The following is a 27,543-nucleotide window of genomic DNA, read 5'->3' on the forward strand; positions in this document are numbered from 1 at the left end:
AAACAGCTTCATTGTTTCTTCACAAAAGACGTCATATAGGTATATCCAAGTATCTTCGGTTTTGGTCCTTCAGAGCCATTATCCTATTACTTTGGAAATTAAAAGTCTGAATTTTATATTTAAATGTAAAATAAAAAGTAGATACCTCTATGCCTCTTCTATGCCTTTTCTATACGCATGTCGTGTCTAGTAGCATATGTGGTCTATGGTCGATAAGTGTTACCGTTAGATGTCGCTTACTTACGTTTTACCGCATAATTTGTTGTTGAATTAAATGTTAATTATTTCCGAACTCCTGCATAATTACAGAGTTCGATATCACAGCATAGAAACGTAATAAATGACTTGCTGATTGTGAGACGCTTGTGTTCTATTAGAACTTGGCCAAATATTTCAAGTTTCATCCACGAGTACACCGCGATCTGTACCATAGAATATTGGAAGCATAGGTAAGAACGCCGATGTCAATGGTGACTGTTGAACAGAGAAAGTAGGGCGGACAGTTTTGCGTGTACAGTGGCGTGTCTGGCGTAGTGGAAACCTTTATGCATTCAAGAGAAACGATCCTTACCGGCCTTCGACTTCCTCTTCCCGTAACTGGATATAATGGCGTCCGGAGTAAGTCTTTCTCGTGGGGTTCGCACCGTGAAACATCGACGTTACGATAAACCGACGAGAACATACGTTTTATAAAATAAACGGCCGAATCGAAAATGAAGTTAATGGTGTTACTATTTATTTCAGACTCTGTACACATACCCAGAAAACTTCAGAGCCTACAAGGTGCTGATCGCGGCTCAGTACTCCGGCGCTCAGGTCAAGATCGCAGATGACTTCGTTTTCGGCGAGACAAATAAATCCGAAGCCTTCCTGAAGAAATTCCCTCTGGGAAAGGTACGTCTATTTAGTGGTCGTAACACATTGTCTCGCATTGTTTCTGCATACAGATAACACAATATTTAGAAACCAGCTGGTACTGGTACTATAAATAAATTAACAAATAAAACGAATTTTCTAACGATCTTGACATTCCGTTTATCAGGTACCAGCATTCGAAACAAACGATGGGAAATGTATCACAGAGAGCAACGCAATTGCTTATTATGGTAAAAGTCACAATCAATATATTGCACTTGTTACAGAATGCACGGATATCTAAATCTGATCTTATATTTTGTAGTGGCTAACAATCAGTTGAGAGGCAAGGATGATCTTGAACGTGCAGAAATCATTCAGTGGTTCGGATTCGCAGATTCTGAAATTCTTCCAGCTAGTTGTGCATGGGTTTTCCCGTTGCTTGGTATTATGCCTTACAATAAACAGGTAATACATTAAGTGTATTGAATGTATTATTTTTCTCATTGTTCCTCCTTCAAAGGCAAAACTAGTCAATAACATACCTAATTTTGTAACTCAAGGAGGCATAGCAATGTTAGCATCTATTGATATCGTATATAGAATTGATTGTATATGGTTGTTTGAGATGCTTACAGATTCAAATTTAAACCTATAATTTACTTTGTTTCATTGAGATTACAATTGTTTGGTAATGCATACTCGATTAAATTTCAGACCGTGGAACATGCCAAGGAAGATATAAAGAAAGCAATGACTGCCCTTAATTCTCATTTACTTACACGTACTTACCTTGTCGGAGAACGCCTAACTCTGGCTGATATTAGTGTGGCCATGACTCTACTTCATTTATATCAGTATATATATGAACCCAATTTACGTAAACCATACCAGAATGTAAATCGATGGTTCCAAACTGTAATTTACCAACCCGAATCTATGGCTGTACTCGGTGCCTTCAAATTGGCTGAGAAAACACTCGAATACGATCCAAAGAAGTTTGTAGAAACCCAAAGAAAAGTTAGTCATTATCGTTTTGTTTTCGTAAAAATATCTGTACGAGTAGCCACGTTTTTCACAAAAGCAATTGCTTGCCTCTTTTTATAGACTTCTAAGAAGGACAAAAAAGAGAAGGAATCCAAAAAGGAACCGAAAGAAGCTAAACCGAAAGAAGTGAAGAAGGAGCCAGTAGAGGAATTAGATCCTGCTGATGCTGCTTTAGCTGCTGAACCCAAGACATCAAATCCTTTCGACACTTTGCCTAAAGGCACCTTCGATCTCGACGATTTCAAGAGATTTTATTCTAACGAAGAGGAGACAAAATCCATACCATACTTCTGGGAGAAGTTTGATCCAGAAAATTATAGCATCTGGCTTGGTGAATATAAATACAATAACGAATTAACAAAGGTACGGTAAATTGTTTACGGTAATAAATGGAATATTTAATATTTCGCGTGTATGCTAATAAGTCTGTTTGATTTCTGTAGGTTTTTATGTCTTGCAATTTAATCAGTGGTATGTATCAACGATTAGACAAAATGCGTAAGGCTGCATTTGCCAGCGCATGTTTATTCGGCACGGACAATAACAGTAGTATCAGTGGCATTTGGGTTTGGCGTGGACAAGAGCTCGCTTTTACGGTAAGTCTTGCGGTTTAGCGATGTTTTGTTTTTATTCGCTTTTCCGTCGCTATATTTAGAAATACAATGCGACTAATCGTTTTGTTTTATACAGCTGTGTCCAGACTGGCAAGTAGATTATGAGTCATACAGTTGGACCAAGTTAGATCCAAGTAAAGATGAAACGAAACAGTTGGTTCAACAATACTTCAGCTGGACTGGTACCGATAAAGAGGGCCGTGAATATAACCAGGGAAAAATTTTCAAGTAAACCTTTGCCCTATGCTTGCTATTAAACGGAACATTTTGTTCGCATGAAATAAACGTAAAAAAATTGATCTAAGTACCATCGAACTTTACACAAAGAACCTTTAGAATCCTGTATCTAATAAGGTGTTTTTTTCAAGAGAAAGAATGTTCTTTTTCCGTAGGTCTGTATTGTTTGACACGACGCTTCTTTCAGTTTACATACTTTTCTGTAACCATATTGTTCCTCGAGAGTGATATTTACACTTTATTTTATTACCGAATTAATCGTTACATTACACGTACGTAAAACAGGATCACAACTTTAAAAAAAAAAAGTCGACTAAAAATAGAGTGATATTAATTTTGGTATGCGCATCTCTTAGAAATTCGAATATGTGTTAAATTATTTAATTTATAAATTGTTTAAAATTATGTCGTAACTATAGAAATACAATTGATTCGATAGACTTAAGAATCTTTATGCATTTGTTACTGGTTGGTTAATTAAAAAAGAAAAACTACATAAACATTTCAATTTGTAATTAAATATTAAGAAATATGAGATTATCATTGTAGTGCTGCTACATTATACCAAAATTCATTCTCCATACCATCTTGTGTGAAATTTCATTTTAAATATAATGCATATTTTTACAAGAATAAAGTTGTTGAATATTTAAAAAAAAAGAATGATTCAAATAAAATTTATACATTTTATAAAGCTCTGTATGTTACCGCTTAAATATTTGCTCAAGAATATAAATTTGCACATTTTGCTATCATTTTATTTTCCTTTTTTTTATGTTTAACAAATATTAATTACAACTACAAAATGTGTCGTTTTATTTGTACATATGCGAACAGCTTAATCCTAATTTACAAAAAGTAATTATAACATATTAGAATCCTTTGGAATCCATCCACCGTTTTATAAGGTTCACATAATCACCTCGAAATTTAATTACACTTGCCAATTCGTTTATACGGACACCAACATTTCTGCGAGTTCTTCGTTGTATATAGGTTTTCAATTCAGCCTCTAAAGCCCAAATATCACCCTTGATCTTTTTCAGTGTTGTTATCCTTCGCTGTCCTCTCATGGTAATTTCAAGATAGACAGGCTGCAGAAAACTTTTCGTGCGTGGTATATAATATGGGTAGTCTGTTGGTTTTGCTGTTAAATTTTTATGAATAACAGTTCGATTAGAAGGCAATATTTTAAACATTCGATTCTTCAATGTAACATAGACCTACCAGTAGGTGGTGTCCAGCCGGATGCATATTCTTTTTTCTCAAGAGGAGGCATGGGCACGATCTTATTTCCAAGTAAACGTTCTACGTATTCCCATTCTTTTGGATCCTTAGTCACCTCGTAATCCGTGTACTTCGAAGGGTTTTCGTACATAGGGGAACTTCTGAACGTGCCCCATCTTTTTTGGATCTATCAAGAAACACATGAATTATTATTCCTGTTATTCGTACATAAATTCCTGTACACGCGTCTTTTAGGTTACCGCGTGCGACCATGTGAAATGTCTTTAAGAAGACCGCTTGTTCCACTAAGCAAAATTCGCAATCATAATTGTACCGTAACAAGTGCCAATGTTTCCTCGATCTACATTAAAATAATATGGCGTACATTTCACACGCAGCAATATTGAAGTTCAACAATTCGATTTACTTCCTTTAAGGTTGTCTTTAAGTGTTTCATTGAAAACGTTTACATTGTGAAAACGAATAACCAACACGTGCGAGATCTCGTTTGAACACGAGACGGCAATCAAGCATCGTAATAAACGGCGTCGCGATCAAATGAAAAATGAATGACTTAAATGATTTCGCGTAACCTAGCCTAAAAATGGCCCTTCGCTAGTTCGCCCGAAGATATCTATTATGAAAACGCGAACGAGCTTGGCTTAACGAGTACGAACGATGAGAGGCGACAGCGGAAAAGACGAGACGATAAGGAGAACGGTGGTATTACCTGTGCCAGGATCGGCGTGGCATTGTTAAACGGTTCAAACTGTCGCGAGGATCGCAGAATAATCACGGAGAGTTTGGAACGTGCGAGGAGTCGAAGGGCGGCCATTTTGACTTCGGTAAATAAGGGTCGGTGGCCGCCATTGGTGCGCACGGGCGCGTCTTCCTTCTCGTTCTCGTGCCAGATCGAGGATTTCCGCGCGACGAGCTTGCATTCCCAGCATTTTCCCTGTCTTGCGGGAAACTTCGTCGCGGTCGGTCGCTCGCCCGATTGACGATCGCGTCGTCCAGCGGTCCTGAGTAACGTGAAAACCCACCGAAACGGCTAACGGGCCTCCAGTTATCGCGAACACTGTATACCTCGAGGTAGCAAGTGCCGCGTTGCTCCGAATTTTCCCGGACGATTCCCGTGGGGAACCGAGGCAGGGCCGGGACCGTTTTCGGGCCGGCGACCCAGCACGAGCCACCAGGAAGCTGTTCCTGCCGGAAACACCGACCCTCGCCCAGCTCCGAAGGGGTGAGATTCTCGGTGAGAATAACAAGAGAGGGAATTACCGCGAACGAACTATGGACCTGGGAGAGGTCGCGTGTTCCACCGTCAGGTGGCGGTAGCCTGAAAACAGTGGGACAGCGTATAAGAGACAGACACCCTGCAACGGGACTGTGTGTTTTTCACGGGATTGTTTTCCGCGTTTTCCCGCAAGCACCGTGCTCCCCGACGGTGATTTCTCGGCCGAGAGGTGAGTACACAAGGTCGACCGTATCACCGGGCCCGAAATCAGCCCGGCAACGGCCGGCCGTGGCCCCACTAAACCTCGGAAATCTCGAATCGGGTCCGACCTTTTGTTTATTCGTGGCGATTTTTTCGCGACGATTCGTCCCGTGATTTTCGACGGTTCTCGCCCGTTCACCCCCGGATTTCCTCTCTCGGCAGTTAACCCGCGATCCGAGCTTTCTCGCGAGCTACGATACACCGTGATCCCGGCCACGATCGTCGAGATATCGCGATTAATATTTCGAAGCGATTCCCCCGACCCGAGAGAGAAGAGAGGCGCTCGCCGTGTGTATCCGTGTAAATGCAAAGTTTGTCACGTAATTTTTCTGACCGCCAGGGCCGCATCTATCAACCCCACTATTCCGGCCGGCCGATCGCCTACTCGCACCCAAAGACGAATTATGTAGTTTCTCTGCTTGGCGTGCGTTCTCGATTTCTTCCTGTCTCGCTTATAAGAGGAAAGGTATTATTTTTTATTCGATTATTATTTTTATTTTTTCGTTTCCGCCACGCATACGTGTCCCTTCCGATTATTACTTCAGTTTTGTCTGTCTATGATTTCTGCCTGCGAAGGCAAACATTTCAATGTGTTTTTCAGAAGAGTACATGTTGTATCGAGTCATTCGATTACTATTTGAACATTTTATTCGCGATAATATTGTTAAAGTTCCCTATACAATAGTATTATGACATTTTTCTTTCAACTGATAATCGGATAGCATGTTACGACTGATATTGCAGGAGCCCAATGTGGGTGGAAGTGAGATGGCATCCAGGGAAAAGAAACCCTTAGCGCCTTCCAAAGCAAAACAGAAGGCGAACAATGATAGTGGTTTGTCGACGAATGAAATTAAAAGCAGAAAGGGTAAGACATTGTCGAATCTGAGACAGCAGCAACTAGCACGCGATATCTTGGAGGCTGTGGCTACGGGTAGTCAGCTTCCTCCGAAATTAGAGGCGACCCTGCCACGCAAGAAGGTCCTAAGGAATCTCAAGCGTAAGCAGAAGCTGAGAGTAGCGAAAGCGAATCTCATCAAGTCCAAAGTTCCGAGGAAGGTGGCGAACAGAAATTTATGCAGACTAACATCGGACGTCAAGAAGAGCGTAAGAACGAAAAGAGTGAAGCTTGCTGAGGAGAGCGGTGCTAAGACGTTTGATAATAATTCAAAGGTTTTAGAGCAACAAATAAACGATATAGATATTGAGGGTACAGGGACAGAAACGATTAATAGAAGTGCCAAGAATAATCTCAGGACCAAAAAGACCAAATTTATAACAAAAAGTAGTGAAGAAATAGAAAACGAGGATACTCAAGATAAAGACACAGATTCCATTGCCGGATCCAGTAGTAAGAACAGTCCGAAATTGAGCAGAAAGGGGAGAGGTTTGGAAAGTCCAGATCTTTTGACGAAGAGCGTTAAATCGACGAAATTCCCTGGATTCAAAAGAAGTACGATCAGGGATAAGGACGGTTGCACCAAGAATATAGAAGGAGATATCAAAAGTACGAAAGGTAGGAAGAGTAATAGCAAAGATACGGATTTCGGTAAAGTGTCGAACGTCGACACGAAATATTCGAAATCTCTTCTGGAGGCTAAAAGTTCCATAGATCTTACCATTGACGAGGTAATAGCTTCGATGTTGAGCGATTCGGAAATAGACGGTCAACAGGGGGTAACAGAGAAAATCGAGGGAAAAGTAACAAGAAGTAGAAAAATGCTGGTAGAGGACAACATAGTTACTGACATTGAAATTAAGAAGGAACCGGACAGGGAGGAGGCCAAAAGCATATCCGATGGAGAAAATTTAGGTACAGATACATTTCAAAACGCGATTCAATTGCGGAAACGGTCGAGCACGTCGATAGGCCAACGAAGTTTACGAAACGGTAAACTGCGGCAATCGGACTCCGGCTTGTCCACCGATCTGGATCAAAAGAGGCGTCGTAGATTAAACTCGGATGATCCCGGTAATTCCGAAGTTATGGTAGATAACATTATGGATAGCAATTTAGACACAGAGTCTTGCTTTTCAGAGTCTAGCGGCAGCGATCCTCAAACGATACTCCCGACAGCCAAAGATGAGGCCTCTTTGAAGCAGGAACAGCTGAAGAATTGCGACGACAGTTCCCAGAATGGATCGGAAACAGAGAACAATAATAACAGTGATCGAGTAGATAGAGTTAGTGAGATAGGGCCCACTCTGCGTTCAAAAACTAAAGCCAAAAGTACAGAGGCCGATGTGAAAAATGACAATATTAAAACAGATTATACGAGAGTAGCACCTAAGAGTACAGAAGCGCAGGAAGACGTAAAGAAAGTAAGCAATTTAGATCACGTTAGGAAGGATAATATTTTAGCAAAGTTCGCGGACAAGTCCAAAAGCCGACGGAGTAGTTTAAACATAGATATGAAGAAGACGGTTAACTCTTTTTATAGTACAGAGAAGTCGGATGGGAATCCGAAGTCTCAGATCGATCAAATGATAGAGAACATCAAGCTGACTATCGCGAAGTCGATCGAGAACAAGATATTCGGGCCGGAGAAGGGTCTCGGGTTGAGCAAGAATTTCGAGGTACCGAAAATCGAGGAGATCGTTGCGCCGTTGAGCGCCGAGTCCCAGAAGCTGGGCCTCGAGGAGAACACGGACGAGGATAAATCAGCTAATACGAAAAACGAGATGAAATCAGATAACTCCGAAACAAATTCAGTACCAAAAGTGGCTGACACTGCCAAAGAAATTGAGAAACTAGTCATGGGCGATATCGAGCCAGCAGAAACTCATTCACAAAACATTCAAGAAAGCGAATCCCACGAGACTGACGAGAACAATAGCATGCACAACAACAATAATAATAACAACAACAACGCTTCCGAGTCTGTACAAGTTACAGAAAACAGTACCGAGAATAATTGCAAAACAGTGGAGCAGCATGATGAACCGAACGAGACCTCTGCCGTGAACGAAGAGCCTGAGAAATGTTCGGAACAAACGGACGATCAGACGGCGAAGACGTTGGAGGACGCTAAGAAAACGATCGCCATTAGGAAATCGCCCAGAATAAGCGACAAAGGTTCTCCGGACAGTAGCGAGACTAAGAAGTTAGGGAAAGTAGCAAACGGCAAACCGGTTCAAAAACCAGACCACGGTGACGATCTTCCACGGGATGATTCGTCTAAATCTGCTTCCGAAAAGACTGTCTCGAACGAAGAGCAAACGAAAGAGGTTGCCGAGCCTTCCAAGCCTTCCGACGAATCTGTTTCCTCCGCGGCAACCGGCAATAGCATCGAAGACGTGGTCGCGCAACTCGAAGAAAGTATACAGGAGGAAGATAAATCGAATGAGACCCTTGAAAACGAACCCGAGAATATCTGGGATATTTCCGTAAATTCGGAGGAAGGAGAAACGTTGGAGAGTATTTCGAAGGAAGTGGAGAGACTGGTGGCAAGAGATCAGCCGGGCAATCAGCCGGAAACGGACACGGGGAGCGTACCAGATAAAGAGGAGTTGAGTGTGAAAGACACGGACGAGCCCTCCGCGCCTCAGACAGCGTCAAGCGTTAGCGAACAGGAAACAACTGTAAATAACATAGTCGCCGAACTGGAGGATGAAAGTATTGTGCAAGAGACACCCGAGGCAACCGAGAATGCCAAAGAAGCTGAAGCACCGACCACCGTGGATGAGCAGGACACGAAAAATGATAGGAATAGTTGTCAAGTACCGGAGAACCTTGGCTCGTGTTCAGATTCGAAATCTGAAATCTCTGATGTGATCTCCAAAGATACTGCAATTCCTGTTCAAGAGAGTAAAGAGGAGGATGAGCACGATAGCATGAAGAACGAGAAATGTAAAGAGAGCGGCGCGTGTAATGATGCGGCAGAGAAAAGTCCAAGTTGCGAGACGGTGGAAAAGGAAGAAGACGCGAACAAGAATCCAGAGCAACAGGTTGCATCGCCGGTCGCGGAGAGTTCAGGCGAGAAGACGGTCCAGGAGAATGCAACGGAGGAACAGAAATCTATCGTCGAGGAGAAGAAGAGGGTGTTGAGGGCTCGAGATAAGGCGAAGAAAAATGAGAAAGGGCAGACATCGTCGAGCAAGGAGCGCAATGACAATTCCAAGGGGAAAAGTGACGAGGACAATGTCCAGAAGAAACAGAGTGGACAGCAGAACGACGTTGAGGAAGACTTGGCAGAGGAGAAAATGGAAAACCCGTCGACTAACGCGGAGGATCCGGAAGAGAGCCAGAACAATGGTGACCCGGAAACTAACGACCTGGAGCGTCAAGCTCGCACTCGTCGCAGCAGAGAATCGAAAAGACGTAAAGACGAACACTTGGCTTCCCTGAAGAGCAAAAGATCGAAGCGAGAGGTGCGAAGATCTGATCAACAGAACAAGGAGGAAACGCTGCTCGACAACGAGGTAGCCACGATCAACGAGAACAACCAATCGTACTTGAGCAAATATGGTGGTGGGGCGGAATGCGCCACCAACTTCAGAGGATTCTCCGAGGGAGGCAGAGGGAGTCTGGAGAAGCACGATAACATTGCGGACAGTGCGCGCAGCAAGTCGGAGAACGATCTGGTGATCGCGAAGGAGCCTGAAGTTAATTGCGACGACAGGTTATCTAGGAATCTGTCGCAGAACCATGTGACGAAACAAGATCAGAAGATCGACATTCTGGACGCGCAGCAGGACAAGTCTGCAAAGACGCCGGAGACATCTCAAAAGGACTCGGACGAGACATCGACGTCTGGCGAATCGTCCAGCAGCGTGAACGTCGCGGTCAAGATCCTGGAAACGCCCGAAGACAAGGCCAAGAAAGAATCCATCCTGCGATTGCTGGGTCTCGAATCCCTGGAGAAGGCTGCGGAGAGGATGAACCATCAAAAAGCCAAGAAAGAACAATATACTGGTACCTTGAAGACCGTGATCAGAGTGCAAAAAGAAAAGGAGAGGGACAAGAGACGGTCCAGATCACCGTTGAAGATGGTGTTGAAACAAGGTCGCGGAGACGGCGAAGGCGATTCACCAGAGTTTTACACCATTCAAAAGGAGGTACGCGTCAATCACGATGACACGATATTATGATTTCGTCGACAGGAATCTCTTTACTAAATATTCTTCTTTCGTTTTCAGTTTGGAACCAGTGGTTTGGGCGATAGCAGCTCTGGTGCGAACCGAAAGTTCTCTACTAACCACAGACACTCTTGCGGTAATCCTGGTTGCGGGAATAACTACATTCTTAATCGTTCCCCTGTCCTTTGCTTTATTAAACAAACACGTGTCCTCGTACCCTGTTCAAGCTACCCCCCCTAGAATCGCGGAGAGAATTGCTTGACCCTGAATGTTGGATGAACTCGTTCGAGGATCTACCCTTGCATTTTATGTCGAGCAATTTTTATTCCTCACCAGCCCTGCAAATCATGTTCATAACAGTTCTTTTTTTTAAAATAACAAGCATGCCACCTCGTGCTACTGCTTCAAAGATTAAACTGAGTCATTTTGTTAACCCTCCAGTCACCTCCCCACTAAAATTGATCACACATTGCCGGATAAAATAACATCGATATCTCGGTTCTGCCCACGATCCGAGAGTTTCAGAGAGGACTGTACGTAATCATTGATCCTTTTATCGCCACAGACGAAGACAACGAGGACGCTGCTCCGAAGGATCGCCAGTCTCTCGTGATTCCAGAGAAGTCCTCCTCGTTCTCTATTCACCCCGGACGACTCTGCGCGGACGTCTGTTGCTATTGCTTCGGAAAGTTCGGATCCTTGGACACGCCGATGCATCTGGCTCAAATGAAGTCGGACGAGAGACGCAAAAAGATTCTGAATATTGAAAGACACCTCACGAAGGACTCCTGCTTGTGCGACGCGTGTTACCGCCATGTCGACAGAAAGGTACATATCTTTTCTCTTTTGTCAGCCCATCTATAAGTTTACATAGGGAGGTATCGTCAATTTTTGGACTGTGAAACTTTGCATAGTTGACCAAGTAGTTCAAGAATAGAAGAAAGTGAGATTAATTTTCGTTAGAATGGTTGCTAATTAAGATTGTTGTCCGCAGGCGAACACTAGTCCAACGAATATGCAAACAAAACCACAGAAGCAACACCGACAGCTAATGGTGTCCAAGTGTTCGGCACGTGACTGCAGAGACGCTGCGAGGCACCACGTGAAACGCCGCTGGTTGTTGAAGATAAAAGCCGGTTTGCAAAAGCAGGTGAATTCACGTTTTCGACAAGGAACATTTTCTTCAACGCATACAAATTGCTATACATTTTAACGAATTCTCTATTGCTATCCACAGGTGGATATCGATTGGGAATCCAGCCAGCATACGTCTATGTCGTTTTGCGTCGGTCATTACTCGAAGATAGAGCGATTCTTGACCTGCGCCCTCTGCAAACGCCGGCTAGCGAGAAACTATACTCATCAGCTGGCGAATGCGGAGACCGACGAACTTAACCAACGACTAGGACAACAAGGTGTTCCTGTTGTATTAGCCGCTGGTACCTTCGTCTGCAAGCTGTGCCGCTACTTCACGCAGCTCCAGCTCAAATACAAGGACGTCGAGAACATGAATATGAGTCATCGGTCCTTCTTCAAGAATTATCGCAAGAGGTACGATTGCGCGTGGTTACTGAAAATCAAGATAGATATAAGATGAAAGAAATTTGTTAATTGTACATTCGATATTTCCGTTTAGAATTCTACACTACCACGACATCAAGGTTCTGGACAACGAGGATGACGAACTGTCGTCGCAAAACCAGTCGAAGGACAAAGAGAAACGCAAAAAGAATAAATGCCCTCCGCAGTCGAAGACTGGAATCACCAAGTTCCCGGATGCCACGGCCAACTCCTCCACGGAGAAGACGATGCCAGAGCTGACCAAGGTCGAGGGAACCATTTCCGAGACGGACAACGAGAATCGTACGACGAAAACGAATTCGACGGACGATGGGATGGTGCCCGGTGTCGTGCAGTTCCTCGGCCTCGAGAGCACGGTGGAGAAGCTGAAGAAACGTAAACTGCTCGAGATGCATCCGTACAACCCATCGGACGCGACGATACCTTGCGAGAACCCGAGCGAGGTGGTGGAGATCCTTGCAATGGACAAAGAGGTGACTCTAACCAGATTGCCAAAGAGACCGAGGACGAACAACGACATCACGCCCGTGGTACAACGACTGGGCGCCAATCCTTCGATCAGCGTGCGCACCTTGTTCCCCGGCGAAGAGGAGATGAACCTACACGCAAACGTCGAGTTCGCGAACGTGCGGGAGATCACTCCTCAGGGCTGGGAGAAGTGCGCTACCATGATACAATACGATCGAGACACCAAGCTGCTCTGGCAGGAGTTGCAGAGACCGTACGGCAACCAGAGCTCGTTCCTTAGACATCTGATACTTTTAGAGAAATATTACAGATCCGGCGACCTTGTATTGGCTCCGAACGCTTCCCGGAACGCGATCAACTACTCGACGTCCGTTCAGAACAGACTGATATCCTACGAAGGTCCGGAGAAGATGGACGAGCCGATCATGGAGCCAATTGCCTCGGAGTACCACAACTCGCGACGCCTAAGCGGCGGCTACGTGCTCGAGAGGGATCGGTTGGGCGTGCCCGGGACGAGCACCATGAAGACCGCCACGACGACCACGACGACCTCGCAGGGAACGAAAGGTAGCCCGTCGCGAGTTCTCAAGTTGAACCCCGGCGTGTCGATCATCAAGAAACCGCCACCCAACTTGCAACGATTGAACCTGCCGTCCACTAGCAGCGCGACGAACGGGAACGTGAAACGAAAAGACGTCCAAAAGCCGGCGCCGGCCTCTGCCGGGGGCGGCAAGGTATTTCAGCTGAGCGAGCCGGAGTACAAGCGTCTGCAGACGTTGAAGAAGCAAAAGCAATTGCTCTCGGAAAAGTCGATGAGCCCCGGAACGGTAACCGGGGCCGGCGCCGCAGCCGGCTCGAGTTCAACCTCGCCGCCGAATCTGAAGTCGACGCAGTACCAGAAGGCGCAACAACTCGCCGCGCACACTCAGTTCCAGAAACACCTGAGGATGCAGCAGGAGATGCTTAGCCGGCAGAGCAGAGGCGACTTCGAGCCGTTGATCTGCGACGTGCGCTCGTTGGCGAACGAGAACAGCCCGACGCAGAATCTGCTGCACAACCTGAACCTGCCGAAATCGATACAGGTCACCACCAAGTCCTCCAACCAGATCCCGATATTGCCGAAGATCCCGAAGTCGCTGACGGTGATACCGCAGACCGTCACGAGACCCGCCGACAAATGAGACACAGAGACTCGAGGAATGACAAATGCGAGACAAGGCGCCGCGGCGGATGCTCGAGAATCGCTAGACAGAGATGGGACAGTAAGTAGTTAGACACGTTATACCTTTAGGCGAAAGTGAGAAAGGGGAGAGAGGAGGGCGGGGATCCGATCCGGGCGGAGCCGTGAAATCGGCTCGCACACGAAACGGCGTTTTATTAAAACGACGCTCAATCACTGTTCCGGACACGGAAGGAAACCGCCCACACGATGGAAGCGAGACAATATCTGCCTTAATCGAGCGCATCGTTTGCCACTGTGCTCGGAAAGCTCAAAAAATACCTACGACGCGCGCGTCGCGTGGCGCGTCGTCGAACGAATATTTTCGTCGACCACAGGGCCCCCCGCGCGTTCGTTATATAGATAGAAATATAGGAATAATGAAACGGAAAAAAAAAGGAAATGTACGGATATCACGAACGTTGGGAGGATACTCGGAGAGACACTAACGGAGATTTAATTAGACTAACCAACCAAAGCATCGACCTGTGTATATGTGAAAAGAAGAAGAAGAAGACGAAGAGGAAGTTGATACGAGGGGAACGAAACAAGTTTTAACGAAATGGGAATCGTGTTCAGGTAAAGAGAGAGAGATTAGATGTATATGTATGTATAGAAGTTCGTATACCGGCGCATGTAGACGTGCATACGCGTGTGCAGTGTTTCCGGAGGCGGATGGAAGTGCCTAAAATGTATCGCGAGATGAAATCGTTACTTTTTTTGATGACAGAGTATAAAGTCGAATGGATTCGCGTAGCACGGTATGCATGTCCGTATTACATATGTACGGTATATGCGCGGTTCATATACATATGTATATATTGTATATTGAAACAAGTAATAACGAGAGAGAGAGAGAGAGAGAGGGTGTGCGGGGGATTTTTTCGACGGAGGGAAGCGGGCGGGGAGGGAGAGAAAAGAAATCACGTGGACGGGCAAGAGAAGGAGACCGGAAGCTACGACGCCTTCCGGCCGTCTCGTTTCCTCACTCGATCCGCGAGAGGGTTATCCTCCTCGTTAGATCAAACCTACCGATAGAAATATTAATAAAGGTATATACATATGTATGAAAATTCCCTCGAGTGACGAAGCTATTTGCCTTGCTGTTATCAGTACTCGGGTACTCACTGCTAGACATATCGTTGTTCCACGTTCTTCGGGAGAGAATGATGATGAGAGAGAAAGAGAGAGAGAGAGAGAGAGCGTGAGGGTGCGTACGAGAGGGAGAGAGAGAAAGAGAGCGAGAGAAAGTGATCGCCGGATACGGGAAGAGAAAGAGGTCGAAGAACGATCAGTGGAAATCGGTGGTTCGTTCCTTTTGTCGAAGGCGTCCGAGGAGAAAAAGTCGAGCATACACGCGTCGGTATGTTTCATCATGCACCGGATGTCTCGGTTGACTCGCACTCGCCTTGAACCGTACGTTGCTCCCGGCCGTACAGACGCGGCTAGTAACGGCGGGAAATTAGAAAACGTATAGAAACTGTGTCGTTACTTGAATCGAACCGCTGACGACCTGTTAACCGGGCGAATCTGTGTTCACGAATCGCGTGCACACCCCTTTAGCGTCGCGTCATTCAAATAAAACCGAGACGTTATCTGGAAATTCCGTGCTCGGTGAACGAGACGCGCCGTCGACTCACTCGTGATAAACGTGTAAAAATTAATGTAGGTCGAACGTAGGAATCTTTTGATAATCGAGGAAGCATGGGACGCGTTTGACAAATTGATAAAGTCGTAACGGCAGGGAACGAGTTGACTCGCGTCTTCGCCGATCAACAGGTCAGCGTATTCGAAATTGGTCAGGGACGATGGGAAGCGACGATCGCGTTAGTCGAATTTCTATTTAGCTAATGAAACGCGATTCGGTTCTCTGTACGGCCGGGATGGGTTGTGATCGCCTCGAATCGTGCGCGGCGAACGAGACAGCCCGGTGCATCCTGTTCGTCATATGATATATATACATGCATATACATATATGTGTATATATATATTTTGTCTACCTGAAAAACTGTTTGAGAGGTTTAACGGAGTGTTGTCCATCGCGACGCTCCGCGGGGAAACAATTGTACATTAGGAGAAAAGAAAAATATATATTTTGGCCTGCTCGCCAGAGGGGCGCGCATAATGACGTCTTGTAATTAAATACTAATCGAAACGAAGAGAGAAAGTGGCGGGCGATTGTTGGACGAAGCGGAGTTACGATAAGTGTTGATTGTGTGGAAATGGTGAACACACACTGAATAGGTGTAGATCTATGCCCCGAGCTTATTTATTACGTTAACTGCACACGCACGTATGCGTATATGCAAGTGTATAAATATGCATAAATACGCCTGTGTATATGTGCACGTGCATATAAACTTATGTGCCTGTGTACGTGTCTACGTATGTATATGTACATATATATACGTTTCTATTGCATTGTATATAACTTGATAATTATTTTATAGTTGATAACCGATGATGATTATTATTAATATTATGATTATTATTATTATTATTAATTATTATTATTATTATTATTTCATTAATTCGAATGCTATACACGCCACGACGTACTCGTTCGTGCAGGATTCCTTTATCGATCGTGTATCACAATTTATAGACCGCGAATGAGAAGTGTGCGAGAGAGGGGGAAAGAGAGTGATGGTTTTTGAGATTTCTTTTCGTCCGGACGAGACGCGTCCGCGTTTTTTCTTTTCTTTTCTTTTCCTCTTCTACAAAACTTCTTCTTCGTTTCTTCATTTTTTTACATTGTCGCCACGTGAAGATCGGCGAGAAAAATCGCGTCGGCACCGCGGGCTCTCGGATTCGCGCGAGCGCCCCCGCCGCCCCTCCCCCGAGTTCTTTCTTTAATTCATTCGATCGTGTTGTGTACCGTTTAGAATCTACTGCCTTAATGAAAGTGACTAGCGTCGTTATTATATCGATATTGTAAATAGCTCGAGAATGAATTTTACATGATGAAACGAACAATCTAATCTTAAGGAATATAATGTAAATTACCTCGTTAACGCGAAATTCGAGAAACGGGAGAAACAGGATCGAGCAACGAAGCGCATTGGGGCACGGTCGGGTCTACCGATCGGTCCCGTTAGACGACTATGAGGGACAATGACTCGCTTTTTTTTGTGGGAGGGGAAAGTAGAAAGAATGAAAGAGCGAGAGGATATTTTCACTTTTGAACCGATCGAGTGTGTCCTATCAAAACTGCGTGCAGTATTGAAAAGTGCCGAGCACTCGAAGATGATTTTCTCTTCCGTTTTATTTCGTGAATTTTTACTCTTTTCTTTTTTTTATTTATATTGTCCTAACCGCGGGACTGGAAGCGTTTCAAACACCGGCAAAACAACTCTGTAGAACGGAAAATCTGTGAGTCGAGGAAACTAATTTTTTGGTTCAATCGTTGTTCACCGTTTGCACTGGTTACGCGTTCACGGGGATTTTATTCGCCTCGCATGTTCATTCCCAAAACGCGATCGGTTCAAGAGGGTACGATGTCCGTTGATTTCTATGTGAAAAGATGTCTAATGTCGGCTGTGTTGAGTTAGAGAAGACGACGGGAAACGTTTGTAGCATAGCTTTCGGAGTAACAGAAATCGATCGATCGTGAGATCGATTGATATAATTGTTCGACGATCGAGCGATCGTTTTTATCGTGTCGAAACTGTTCACGGCTTCCCGATTTGCGCCACGTACGCGTCATGTACAGTATCTGCTAATGATCGCTCGCTGGGGCAACTCGACAAGCTCGCGTGCAGAGCCTCTCTTATTCGAAAAGGATCACTCTACCGCACCGTGAAGAACACCCGAGACATTTTTTTCGATCACGTATATACACCTGCACCGTAACCGCGACGACACCTGTTTCTTTCCCGTTCAACAATTTCGGACGAAATCCTATTGAAAAATGGCCACGTTGCCTCAACGAGGAAGATCATTGACGGATACCGATTCCTCCTCGAAACCACGTTAACCCGCGCGATTTTTTTATAGCGTTTCACGAACGAAATCAATCCTACGAACATTTTGCTACGACATGCACGAAGAATACAGATGTAGTTTATAATAGATCGATAACAAAGATAAAGGTGTGAATCAGTGTGGACGACGAAGTCTATAACGACGACACGCTCTCGAGTACGGTCTTTGCAATTCCGACGATCATATTGTATCATAGCGCGACAGTTCTTAGTCATCCGATGATTTAGGAACACATTTCTCGTATTCGGAGTGAACCGGTTAATCCTACGGCGCAGCCTTCGGATTTTTCAGAAGGCTCTTGGTCGTATGTACAGGATGGACTAAAAGTCCGGGCATGGCTCGCTGGAGTAATCTTCATCCTGTGCATCGAAACGATCGCGGTGGCGCGATTCTCGCGGGAGCGAGACAGTTTTCGGTTTTCCAGCCGGAGAAAACCGAAGCTCATCAATTTTCTTGCAACGACGTCCGTCTTGCAATTATCCTATTCTCCGCGCAAATATCAAATTTCACATCGACCTGAAAAAGATATTCCAATTAGTATTCGTTCGATCGGACATCATGTTTTATAGCACAAAAGAATCATTTACTATTTTACTCTTTAAATATAATTCTTATAAGCTGTAATTTGAACTTTAAAACCGAGAAACTTCGCGATTTCTGAACGTCCTACGGACGAGAAATCCGGCTGCGTGTTTCCTTTTACATTCTTCGTCCGCGCGGGTAATGGGAATCGGTGTTGAATCGAGCGAGGCGTCGTTGCGAGATCATCGGGCGATCGATCGTTTCTGGAAAGAGATCGTTTAGAATCGTGGGGAGGAGAGCGATGGTTTTCGAAAGTCGAGAAACAGCACACGACAGCGTGTCCGTGAAGCGAAGTTACGCAGCGAAGAGAACCAAGCGACTTCGTGCTCGCTCGTGTAATCTAATCTGGAAAACGTTCACGTGGCCACACGTAAAAAAGAGCATACGTACTCACCGACACACACAGCCACGGAGAGACACAAATATATATATATATATATATATATATATATATATATATATATACATATACATATATACACGACGGACACGGATACTGTTCGGTAGCTGTGCATCCGCATTTGATGGTGAACACACGTACGCGTGAACGATAGGGAAGAATGTCGGCGTGGGTATTATATGTATAATGAAGGTATTATATATATATATATATATATATAATACTGAACGTTATAGGTGGTATGCAGGCATCCGTACCTGCATATACGGGACACGCGTGTATATATGTATGTGCACGTATGCGGCGGATAAAAATTTAATAAAAAAAAAAGTACTTGACGGTACATTATACATATGAAAAGTTCTATTTTATTAAGGATATTTTTGATATATCTATATGTATATGTATATATATATACATTTAAAAATGCGTGTATGTATATATACGTATACGTAAACACACACACACACATATATATATATATATATATAGAAATAAAAATATAAATATATGTATATCGAAACTGTGCGAGATCACCGATCGAATAAGATATTCGACGATCAGTGTAATTATTGTTATCGACGGCCGATCGTGTCTAAGAGCAAAACAATCGCGCGGCTATTTTACCGAGCGGTGTGCAGCGCGTGTCGAAACTATTTTTCTATTCGCGGACCCCACCGGGACCCCTTAATCGCAACCACGATTGCGAACGGAACGCATTCTCCGCTTTTGTTTCTTCACCGTCGCGGAGATTCTCGCGGGCCGAGACAAAAGACAGAAGAACGATCGAGTGCTGCGATCACGTTCCGAAAAACAAACTGTCTTGCTCCTCGTCCGCGGGAAAATCGTAACTTCCTTTTTATTTATTAGTGTTTTACGCATGAAGTCTCGTCTCAACTTTCGCTCTCCTGATTCCGTTCCTTTCTCGTTTCTCTCTCTCTCTCTCACACTTACTCCGATCCCGTGCCTCGACCTTGCGCGCCCTCCGCACGTTTCAAACGAAGGGATCAGTCTAGAAGGAGAAATTCGGATAGTTTTTTATAAATCGTTGTTGTAAAGAGATAATTGTTACGGACCCGTGTTTGTTGCGTGTACGAGAGAGGTGGCGTGGGCGGGATACGCGAGGCATCGGTCGATCGTGTGCACACGTTCCTTCGTTCGAGAGCATAGATCCCCTCGCCGAGAGATCATAGAGTCGGATTTTTATCACTCCTTCACCCGTATCCCCCCTCCACTCTTCGTTTCCTTTAACGTAAACAGCTAAACATTTAACTGATGCGATTATTGTAAGAACCTGTGTATCGATTACAGTTTTGCGTTAAAATATACCTTCTTTTCCTCTGATAATGGAGTACATCGAGTCATTCCTTTCCGAGATAAGCGGACTGCTCCTTGAGAGCACGCTGCTAGACCGTGGCGAGCAGCGTCGTTTCCATACGATTGGTGGAGTACTATGTCGTAATCCTCCTACGAAATGATTCTTTCAATAATGCTAATTCTTCAAAGACATTAGAGAAAAAAACCGTCTGACGGTTCTGGCCGAACGGCTAGAATAATCAAACGGCATTTAAAAACGCGCTCGTTCCGCTGCGTTGCTCGAGAACGGTGGAAAGCACCGGTCAAAAATCTTTCGTCCACGCCAACTGCATACTTCTCGGCAAACGATTGTTCGCGAGTGTGTGTGTGTGTTTGTGTGCACACAGGTCGCTTGTACACAAAGGAACGTGAGAAAACGTGGGAAGAGAAAGAGAGGGAGAAGAAACGCGCGCGCACTACAGAGCGACGACGGATTGCGTATACGTTTTGTGTGTCCTGTATGCCTCTGCTCGTATATACGCGTGTGTGTGGTCGTGCGTGTGTGTGTGTGACTGTGTATGCGCGCGTCTGAGGAACAGTGTGAACGAACTGAATTTAAGTTTTAAGAATTCTATTTTTGTGATTAAAAGAGAAAAAGCCGTAATTACTGTAGCCGGCCGGGGGATTGGAATCGTCGAATGACTTTTTGCCGGGAAGAACGCCGCGCGCGCGCGCGCGCGAGCGAACATTTTTGCTTTGTTCCTTTTGAAATTCTCGCCGGGACACGTCGGCCACGGTAAAAATAATACCGGGAGCAAGCCCGTGGCTTCGAGACTTTTCGCTAGTAGTAGATCCAGGCTGTGAACTGCCCCGAGAACCGTTAAACGCGGCTCGGGAACACGTGTCTGACAACATACGGTTTCGTTTCTACTGGCAGTAGACGCGACTACGTTTGCCGGGACAAGGCGAAAGAAACGGTCGCCGAGGAAAACCGGATCTTTTTCGCTTGGCTCTCGTGAACGCCGGGGCTCGGCTTCTCTTCGCGGTCGAAACACACAGTTCCTTGAAACACGACAGACGACGGTCGTCGGCCGAACCCCCTCCTCCCGACTATACCATTCGATTATCGCAGCATTGAAATATCGAAATATTTTTCGAGATATTTATCGAAATGTTGTCAACGATCGCAAGCTCCCGCGGGTTCGCGAACCCGAGAATTGAGATTCCAAACTGGGGAAAAAAATCATTCGACGTTCCCACCCCACCCGCGAAGAAGAAATATTTTTGAACATTGCATGGACCGACGAATGCAAAAGAATTATCGTCTTTCTTAGGAGATAATATTTTATTACGTAAAAGAGCGGGACAAACGATATATATATGTATACATACGCGAACCGAATGAAACGAAGCAATACGTACGACGGGGGCAAACAGAAAGTGGTTATCGATCGTCTCGGTTCCAACGACAGAGAAATATCGCTGCGTGTTATAACCGTACGATGTGATTTTCGTATAACAATGGCGCCAATTTCACCAAACGACGCTGCTGTTTCTCGACTAACTTCAGAAAACGCTTTTGCGATCGCGGAATCGATCGATAGGCGCGCGCGAGAGACCCGCGCGCTGTCCCCTTACTTCAGGGGCCTGGCGCGCGTTGACAAGTCCGCGACAACACACACTCTTCGCATCGAACGAGAGAGAGAGAGAGAGACAGATATTATCGTTGACGTGTGAAACCCGAGGTGTCGTTTCGATTGTTTTCATGATATCTCGAATTTCGTACACATCGACACGGTTTTTCCCATGGAACAAGTACCGCGCGCCGTAGGACAGGCATTCGACGAACGGAAAGAATAACGTGTTCATATTTTTTACCCGATTTTGTAACGGCCATCGGTCGGACACGCTCTTGGCGATGGTGACGGTTAGATAATTCGTGGCCGGCCCTCGAACGGTCGCGCCGATCCTTTAAACGCACAAAACGCGCGTCAACGGCTTCGACGACGGTAAATAGAAACCGATTTGTGCGCGCGACACACGTGTAGACGATTTTTCACTTTTTAATACGTCTCTCTCGCGAACAGCTCGGCCGTAGCGAACCGTACGCGTCTCGCGACTCGCGGATCCATGAAAACACGCGATCACGAGGTCCACTCGTTTCAACGAAAACGATAATTCGATCGCGCGTTCCCTCGGAACAAAATGAAAAACAAAGACAGAGTTCGTAGGAAGTTTTTGGTGGATTTGCCGCCTCTCCGTACTCCAGCCATTCGACAGCGATCCTTCGACAGAATATCGACATCGATCTCGAACATTTCTCTCCTTCCCGCAAGCACCCCCGTCCCTTTCCTCTACACATTCACCCCCGATCTTCTTTTTCTTTTCTTTCGTCGTTCTTTCTTTTTTTTTTACTTCGAGGATCGAGTGTCGGCCAAGCAAACCGTCGATACTGCGCGAGAGTAATCGTTAGGGGGGAACAAATTCAACGCGAGAGACACGAATAAACAAATGACAGAGACGCGTCTAGCGTACGCAGTGACAGTGTCCATTTTCAAAAAATTCGGCACACATCGTTATGATTATGTTATTTAAATAAATATTATTAACACGCGTTAATACTATTATCGTAACCTTTGTTTATTTGGTTCTAATGTAATAGTTATTAGTTCGCCATCCTTTGTATATATATTCGCAACACTCAATAAAAAAAATACTGAAAACCACTACAATGCGTGAGTTTTTTAATTAACCCTTTTACAAAGATTTGGAATACTAAATAATATACGTCGTTCTCATTTTTTCAAAAGGATGTTAAATTCTACTCGTCTACCTATAATATTTAACCATTGAAGTAAAGGTTGCCATATAATAAATATAAATTTTTTATCTGACAGAAGGAATGTATCAGTAAAAAACAAAAGCTAGTCAAAGTAGCTGTGAAATAAATTGTAGTAAAAGGGGGTTTATGCGTTTAACGCGTCCTTCTTTATCTTTGGTATACTTACCTGCAAAATTGAAACATAACCTGACAAAAAAAGTGGGAGAATACGGGAACAAGACGATGTTATATTTTTGCAGTTTATTCGCAAATTGTTCGTATAATTGGTAACTGATCTCGGATAACTAGTACTAAAAACCTAAACAATGTATGAAACTTTATACATAGTTGATTACTCTTACACGGGTGGCTAAGGCAGCTATTTACAGTGTGTGACACGTCCCGTCGAACCGCGAGATCGAGAATCCTCGATTCTACCGATATCGCAGACAATCTTCCGTCGATTTGAGACAGGAAAACATATATCCCCCCTCGAACCGCGGTTCGAACGTTCGAAAGGAAGATTGGATTTTTTTGCATTATTTTCTCGTTTATGTATATATGTATACATATCGCAGACTGCGGATATTTATTGGTGTGAACAGAGAGAGAATTCATTTAATCGTCGGATCGTTCTTGATCCGTTATAAACCGGCTTCGATCGGTTCCCACTCGTCTATAGCCATTGTGTTTATTCACTTATTTGCCCCGAGGGTCTATCGGTTCAACAGTCGTATCAAATTTGTTAGCAAATCGTCCAATCAACAGGTTTGTATATTTATTTATAAAAATTGTATAACTCGCGTAAACACCCGCAGTCTCTTTATCACCGTTTGCTTTGTTACAGTTACTTCTTTCCAGCAGCTCTCGCGGGATTTTTGTAAAACTTTTGACAATGCTTCGATTTTTTACCGATATGATTTACGTCACGGAAAACAGGTTCGCGGTAACCTTTCTTTTTAGGTGCTGGTTGTACCATGAACGCACAGAGGGCATCGCGCGTCCGTGTCATTCAGCGACTGATTTCTCGTTGCCAGAAGGATGAAAATATGGAAAAGAATCTGGTTGCGGGGAAGGCTTTTAGAGGTGAGAGGACCGTACGAAAGTGAACTGTTTTTCGAACGAAACGTAATAAGGGCTGTGGAAAACAACGCGTTGTCAAACATCCAATTCCTTTTTAGCACTTTTGTGAACGGTAGGGGAAAGAGGGATAAGTTAGAAGGAAACGGCACGGGCAAACCTAAGAATAGATCCGACATCCAATGTATTTTTGTGTCACGCGAGCCCGAGGGTTCTACAACCCTTCTTTATATCCTTATCAAAGTGTAAAAAGTGATTACAATGCTCTCGGTGGTAATTACTCAAGACAAATAACGAGAATATTACATGTACGTTAAAATTGTACTAGTTATCTTTCAAGGGTCACCTGCCGACTACTATACAACAGCGGCATTATCGTAATTTTTAAACGCCAGTGGTTCTCAACCATTTACTCGGATAATAAGACAAATCAAAATCAATGATAAAACGCGACACAAAACCCTGTACGATGTCAAATCTGTTCCGTAGCTTATTCGTGCCAGAGCCACTCTTAAAAACGGATCAACGTGAAATATGACCGACTTTGGTCCACGAATTAATGACAAACATTCTTTTGGGGCAGTATTCACGGTGGAGAATCATTTTGGAAATCTCGATTCTCCGATTCCTCGGAAACTGTACCCGGATAACAGGATTCATGTTTAAAATTGATTCGCGGATTCTCACCGATTGGCCAACCGGATGTACAAAGTATTGCACCATATAGTGTCTGCAAGAGTCCACGCTAAGATACACCATTTTATCAATCGAGCTTATCTATATATGTATCTTTTGAACAATACATTCTATGTACAAGAACAATGTGTACAAATTAATATACACGGTCGCGTGTATCGTTTCATCGTAACAAAATTTTACAAAACTTATTGCGACATTCTTAGCTTGAGGGGGGGAGTAGGGGGGAATCGAGTTAACAAAATTCCGCGTTACGCGCGGGTCGCGTGACCGAACGTCGTGCGACGTATCGAAATTGGAACATACACTTTTACAAAGCGAAACAAAAATTTGTATCCAGCGAAAACGAACGCTCGGCTGTACCGTTCGTCAATCATCTCACAATTATTCCCATCCGTTTCAGTCAGCGTGGAACGATTAAACACGAACCCGTTCCAAATTAACAACTCGCTCGAAGCCTATCTGCGATAGGGTTGAATCATAAACACGTGTTTCCGCCCCTTTCTTAAAATATCTGAAAGCTTCAGCCTTGCGAATGAAATCTCAATTTATTGTATAAATTCTGTTACCATTTCGGTATTTCTCCTATTGAAACGCGTCTCTCCTATTTCTTTTTATCCATTTATGATCCAACCCGTTACCGAACCGCGCCCATATTGTTTGTCAAGTTTTGCTATTGACGATGCGATATTGCGTATAGCCAATCCAACCGAATCGAATCCGATTTAAGAAGTTCTTCGACAGAGAACATTGAAAAGCCTGTCGGGAACAGTTTAGATTTGTCGTTGAAGGACTGCGAGGATACCGCTGCCCCCTCGTCATCGTCGGCGGAACGAGGAGGCGACACGCGAGGTGAAATATCATTAGTAGTACAACCGAAGAACATTGCGCAACAATTAAGGCCCACCGTAGCATTATCGCGGGGTACAGTGAATTCGTTCGATTTCCTCGCACACCACCACATTATTATTATTTGTTTAACTCACGACGCTACTCTAAAGGCATTTTTACAGAGGCTCGAGAACGCGTCTCGTCGTTTCAGCGTTTCTCGTCTGTTGCACTTCGCGTAATTGTCCATCGAAGAAATTCCACTACAAATTCACCTATAATATTATCAATAACGTGCTCTTACAAACGTACTTGAATATATACAAATCACATATATATATACATACACGTGTGCACTGTATACATATATATGTAGGATGCCTATGCGTATTTTCAGGACATTTTGGTACCGGCGATCGTACGTACAAACTTCCGGTTTTAAAATCCCTGCGCGTGCACGTACACCACGAGATACCGAATTGAACTCTAGAGCGACGTCCAACGGACCTGGCTAACGATGAAGGGACCTCGGCCGGGGCTATGCGAAAAGCGTTCTATAATATCCCTTCGTTGCACATTATTTCTGCGCGCCGTACCCGTACGTCTCCATCAAGGTCGACGATACCACGAAAAGAAACGCGATTCGTACAGCACGTGACAAGAGAACGCCGTACTTCTTTCCTAACTTTTTATCTATAAAAACTCACGCGATCGCGTGACGTCGAAACTAAATCCGTGGGACAGCATGAGGTAAACGCGACGCTCCTCCGTCCAACGACACTGACACCGATCGTTGCTGTTTGCTCGAGGCTTAACCATTAATGCCCGGCCATATAAATCTATAATACTCCTTTTCGCGTCTTTCATAGAACGATTGCCATGCGTTACGACCGAGGAGCCGATAAAAATTTCTAAGGATTTAGTCCCGTCGTCCGGCGATCGCACCGGTTAGTCCCAGAATTCTCTTCCGGTCCCGATGCACGAGAAAACTGTTTGGCTCACGGTGTTCTCGAGATCGCTCGCCAGGATACGACCGACTAAAGAAGAGTCCCCTTCCGAGTCTCCGGTACCAAATACATCCTTGACAAGAGGCGGTGGTATCCGCGAAGCCAATTGGGACACGCTTGATCGCCGCCTCCAGCCAGACGACCGAACAACCAGTCTCCCCTCTTTCTTTTTCTCTTCACCCTCCAAATCCAGGTTCATCCTCGCCGTGTATCCTCGTGTGTGCCGCGAAACCGTCTGCCTGCGTAGTCGTGGTCGACGATGGCAGGGTGGTGCTCGAGGCACGGGGCTCCCTTCTAAGTCTCCAGACCCGGTACTAGACTGTGGAACGTCTGGATATCGTGGAAGGCCCTGCCGCAGCTCTGATTGTTGTTTCTCTCGAATTTCGCCAGGTCGAAGTGCTCGTCTAGCGACTGTAGCTCCACCAGACGCTCCTCCAGGCTCTTTGCAGAGTCCGCGAACCTGGCGAAGTCGCAGATTCGATCGGGGTCAACGACATCGGACGCCTCCATCATACCTACATCGCCGGATCTCGCGACCACGCTATTCAATTGCGCGCCGGAGTCGTCCAGCTCGCTGGGGAACATTACGGAGCTGCAGCAACTACTCGTGGTGGTGGTGCTGTTATTGTTGGCGGTGTTGCTGGTGTTATTGTTGCTGTTACTGCTGCTGCTGGTCGTCGTATTCGCCGTGCTGGTGCTGATCATCGTCGTCGACGACCGGACGTCCACGGTGCCCAAACGATCCTCCGGGTAGACCAGGTGATGGTGGTGCGGGGTCTCCGGTTCTTGGACCTCGTCGATGTGAGACAGCAGCCGAGGTGTCGGCGGCAGGATGTAGAAATCACTGAACACGTCGTCCTGGAGGTCGAGGTCGTCGTGCCTCTGACGCTTGGGCCCGAGTCCGTCGTTCCTCGTGTCGTCGTTCAATCTGTGGAAATCGATCACGATTAAAATTACAATCAATCTTGGACGAGTTCCTACACGCACCGCCGTGCCTCTCGAAAGTTGCGACTCGACAACGCCC

General features: G+C 45.0%; 4 protein-coding genes and 1 long non-coding RNA gene across 20 annotated transcripts in view; 2 read left to right on the top strand and 3 right to left on the bottom strand.

Annotated features, from left to right (window-relative positions):
* The first annotated feature begins 249 nt into the window (after positions 1-249).
* Positions 250-3,447, top strand: Eef1gamma (elongation factor 1-gamma). Its single transcript, XM_078191119.1, has 8 exons — positions 250-618; positions 745-894; positions 1,043-1,106; positions 1,181-1,323; positions 1,573-1,875; positions 1,963-2,265; positions 2,346-2,498; positions 2,593-3,447. Exons 1-8 carry the CDS (start codon positions 607-609, stop codon positions 2,746-2,748), a joined length of 1,284 nt encoding a protein of 427 aa, XP_078047245.1. The 5' UTR covers positions 250-606; the 3' UTR covers positions 2,749-3,447.
* A 38-nt stretch (positions 3,448-3,485) lies between these two features.
* On the bottom strand, positions 3,486-5,175 carry Mrpl49 (mitochondrial ribosomal protein L49). The gene is made up of 3 exons (XM_078191120.1): positions 4,711-5,175; positions 3,981-4,167; positions 3,486-3,900 (listed from the first exon to the last, which is right to left on the bottom strand). Exons 1-3 carry the CDS (start codon positions 4,813-4,815, stop codon positions 3,626-3,628), a joined length of 567 nt encoding a protein of 188 aa, XP_078047246.1. The 5' UTR covers positions 4,816-5,175; the 3' UTR covers positions 3,486-3,625.
* A 31-nt stretch (positions 5,176-5,206) lies between these two features.
* Positions 5,207-17,963, top strand: East (enhanced adult sensory threshold). Of its 4 annotated transcripts, XM_078191118.1 has the most exons (9): positions 5,207-5,446; positions 5,819-5,944; positions 6,223-7,450; positions 7,517-10,536; positions 10,618-10,693; positions 11,123-11,385; positions 11,552-11,707; positions 11,795-12,108; positions 12,194-17,963. In XM_078191118.1, the coding sequence occupies exons 3-9, from the start codon at positions 6,247-6,249 to the stop codon at positions 13,785-13,787; spliced, it is 6,627 nt and encodes a 2,208-aa protein (XP_078047244.1). In that variant the 5' UTR covers positions 5,207-5,446; positions 5,819-5,944; positions 6,223-6,246; the 3' UTR covers positions 13,788-17,963. The 4 variants fall into 4 exon arrangements, with proteins under 4 accessions (XP_078047244.1, XP_078047240.1, XP_078047242.1 ...); XM_078191114.1 differs by having other exon boundaries at positions 6,223-10,536; XM_078191116.1 differs by having other exon boundaries at positions 6,223-10,536; positions 10,618-10,651.
* Positions 17,964-18,107: 144 nt separating this feature from the next.
* On the bottom strand, positions 18,108-18,825 carry LOC144475329 (uncharacterized). Its single transcript, XR_013494852.1, has 2 exons — positions 18,397-18,825; positions 18,108-18,325 (listed from the first exon to the last, which is right to left on the bottom strand). It is a non-coding gene; the product is annotated as an uncharacterized LOC144475329 (long non-coding RNA).
* A 4,333-nt stretch (positions 18,826-23,158) lies between these two features.
* LOC144475172 (uncharacterized) overlaps positions 23,159-27,543 on the bottom strand; it is a 91,763-nt gene continuing 87,378 nt past the window's right edge. For all 13 annotated transcript variants that reach the window (XM_078190778.1, XM_078190784.1, XM_078190783.1 and 10 more), the window contains one exon: positions 23,159-27,447. In XM_078190778.1, the coding sequence (XP_078046904.1) occupies positions 26,814-27,447 (634 nt within the window). In that variant the 3' untranslated portion in view covers positions 23,159-26,813. The remainder of the gene's footprint in view (positions 27,448-27,543) is intronic.

This window comes from Augochlora pura, chromosome 9, assembly GCF_028453695.1.
Source record: "Augochlora pura isolate Apur16 chromosome 9, APUR_v2.2.1, whole genome shotgun sequence".
Lineage (NCBI taxonomy): Eukaryota > Metazoa > Arthropoda > Insecta > Hymenoptera > Halictidae > Augochlora > Augochlora pura.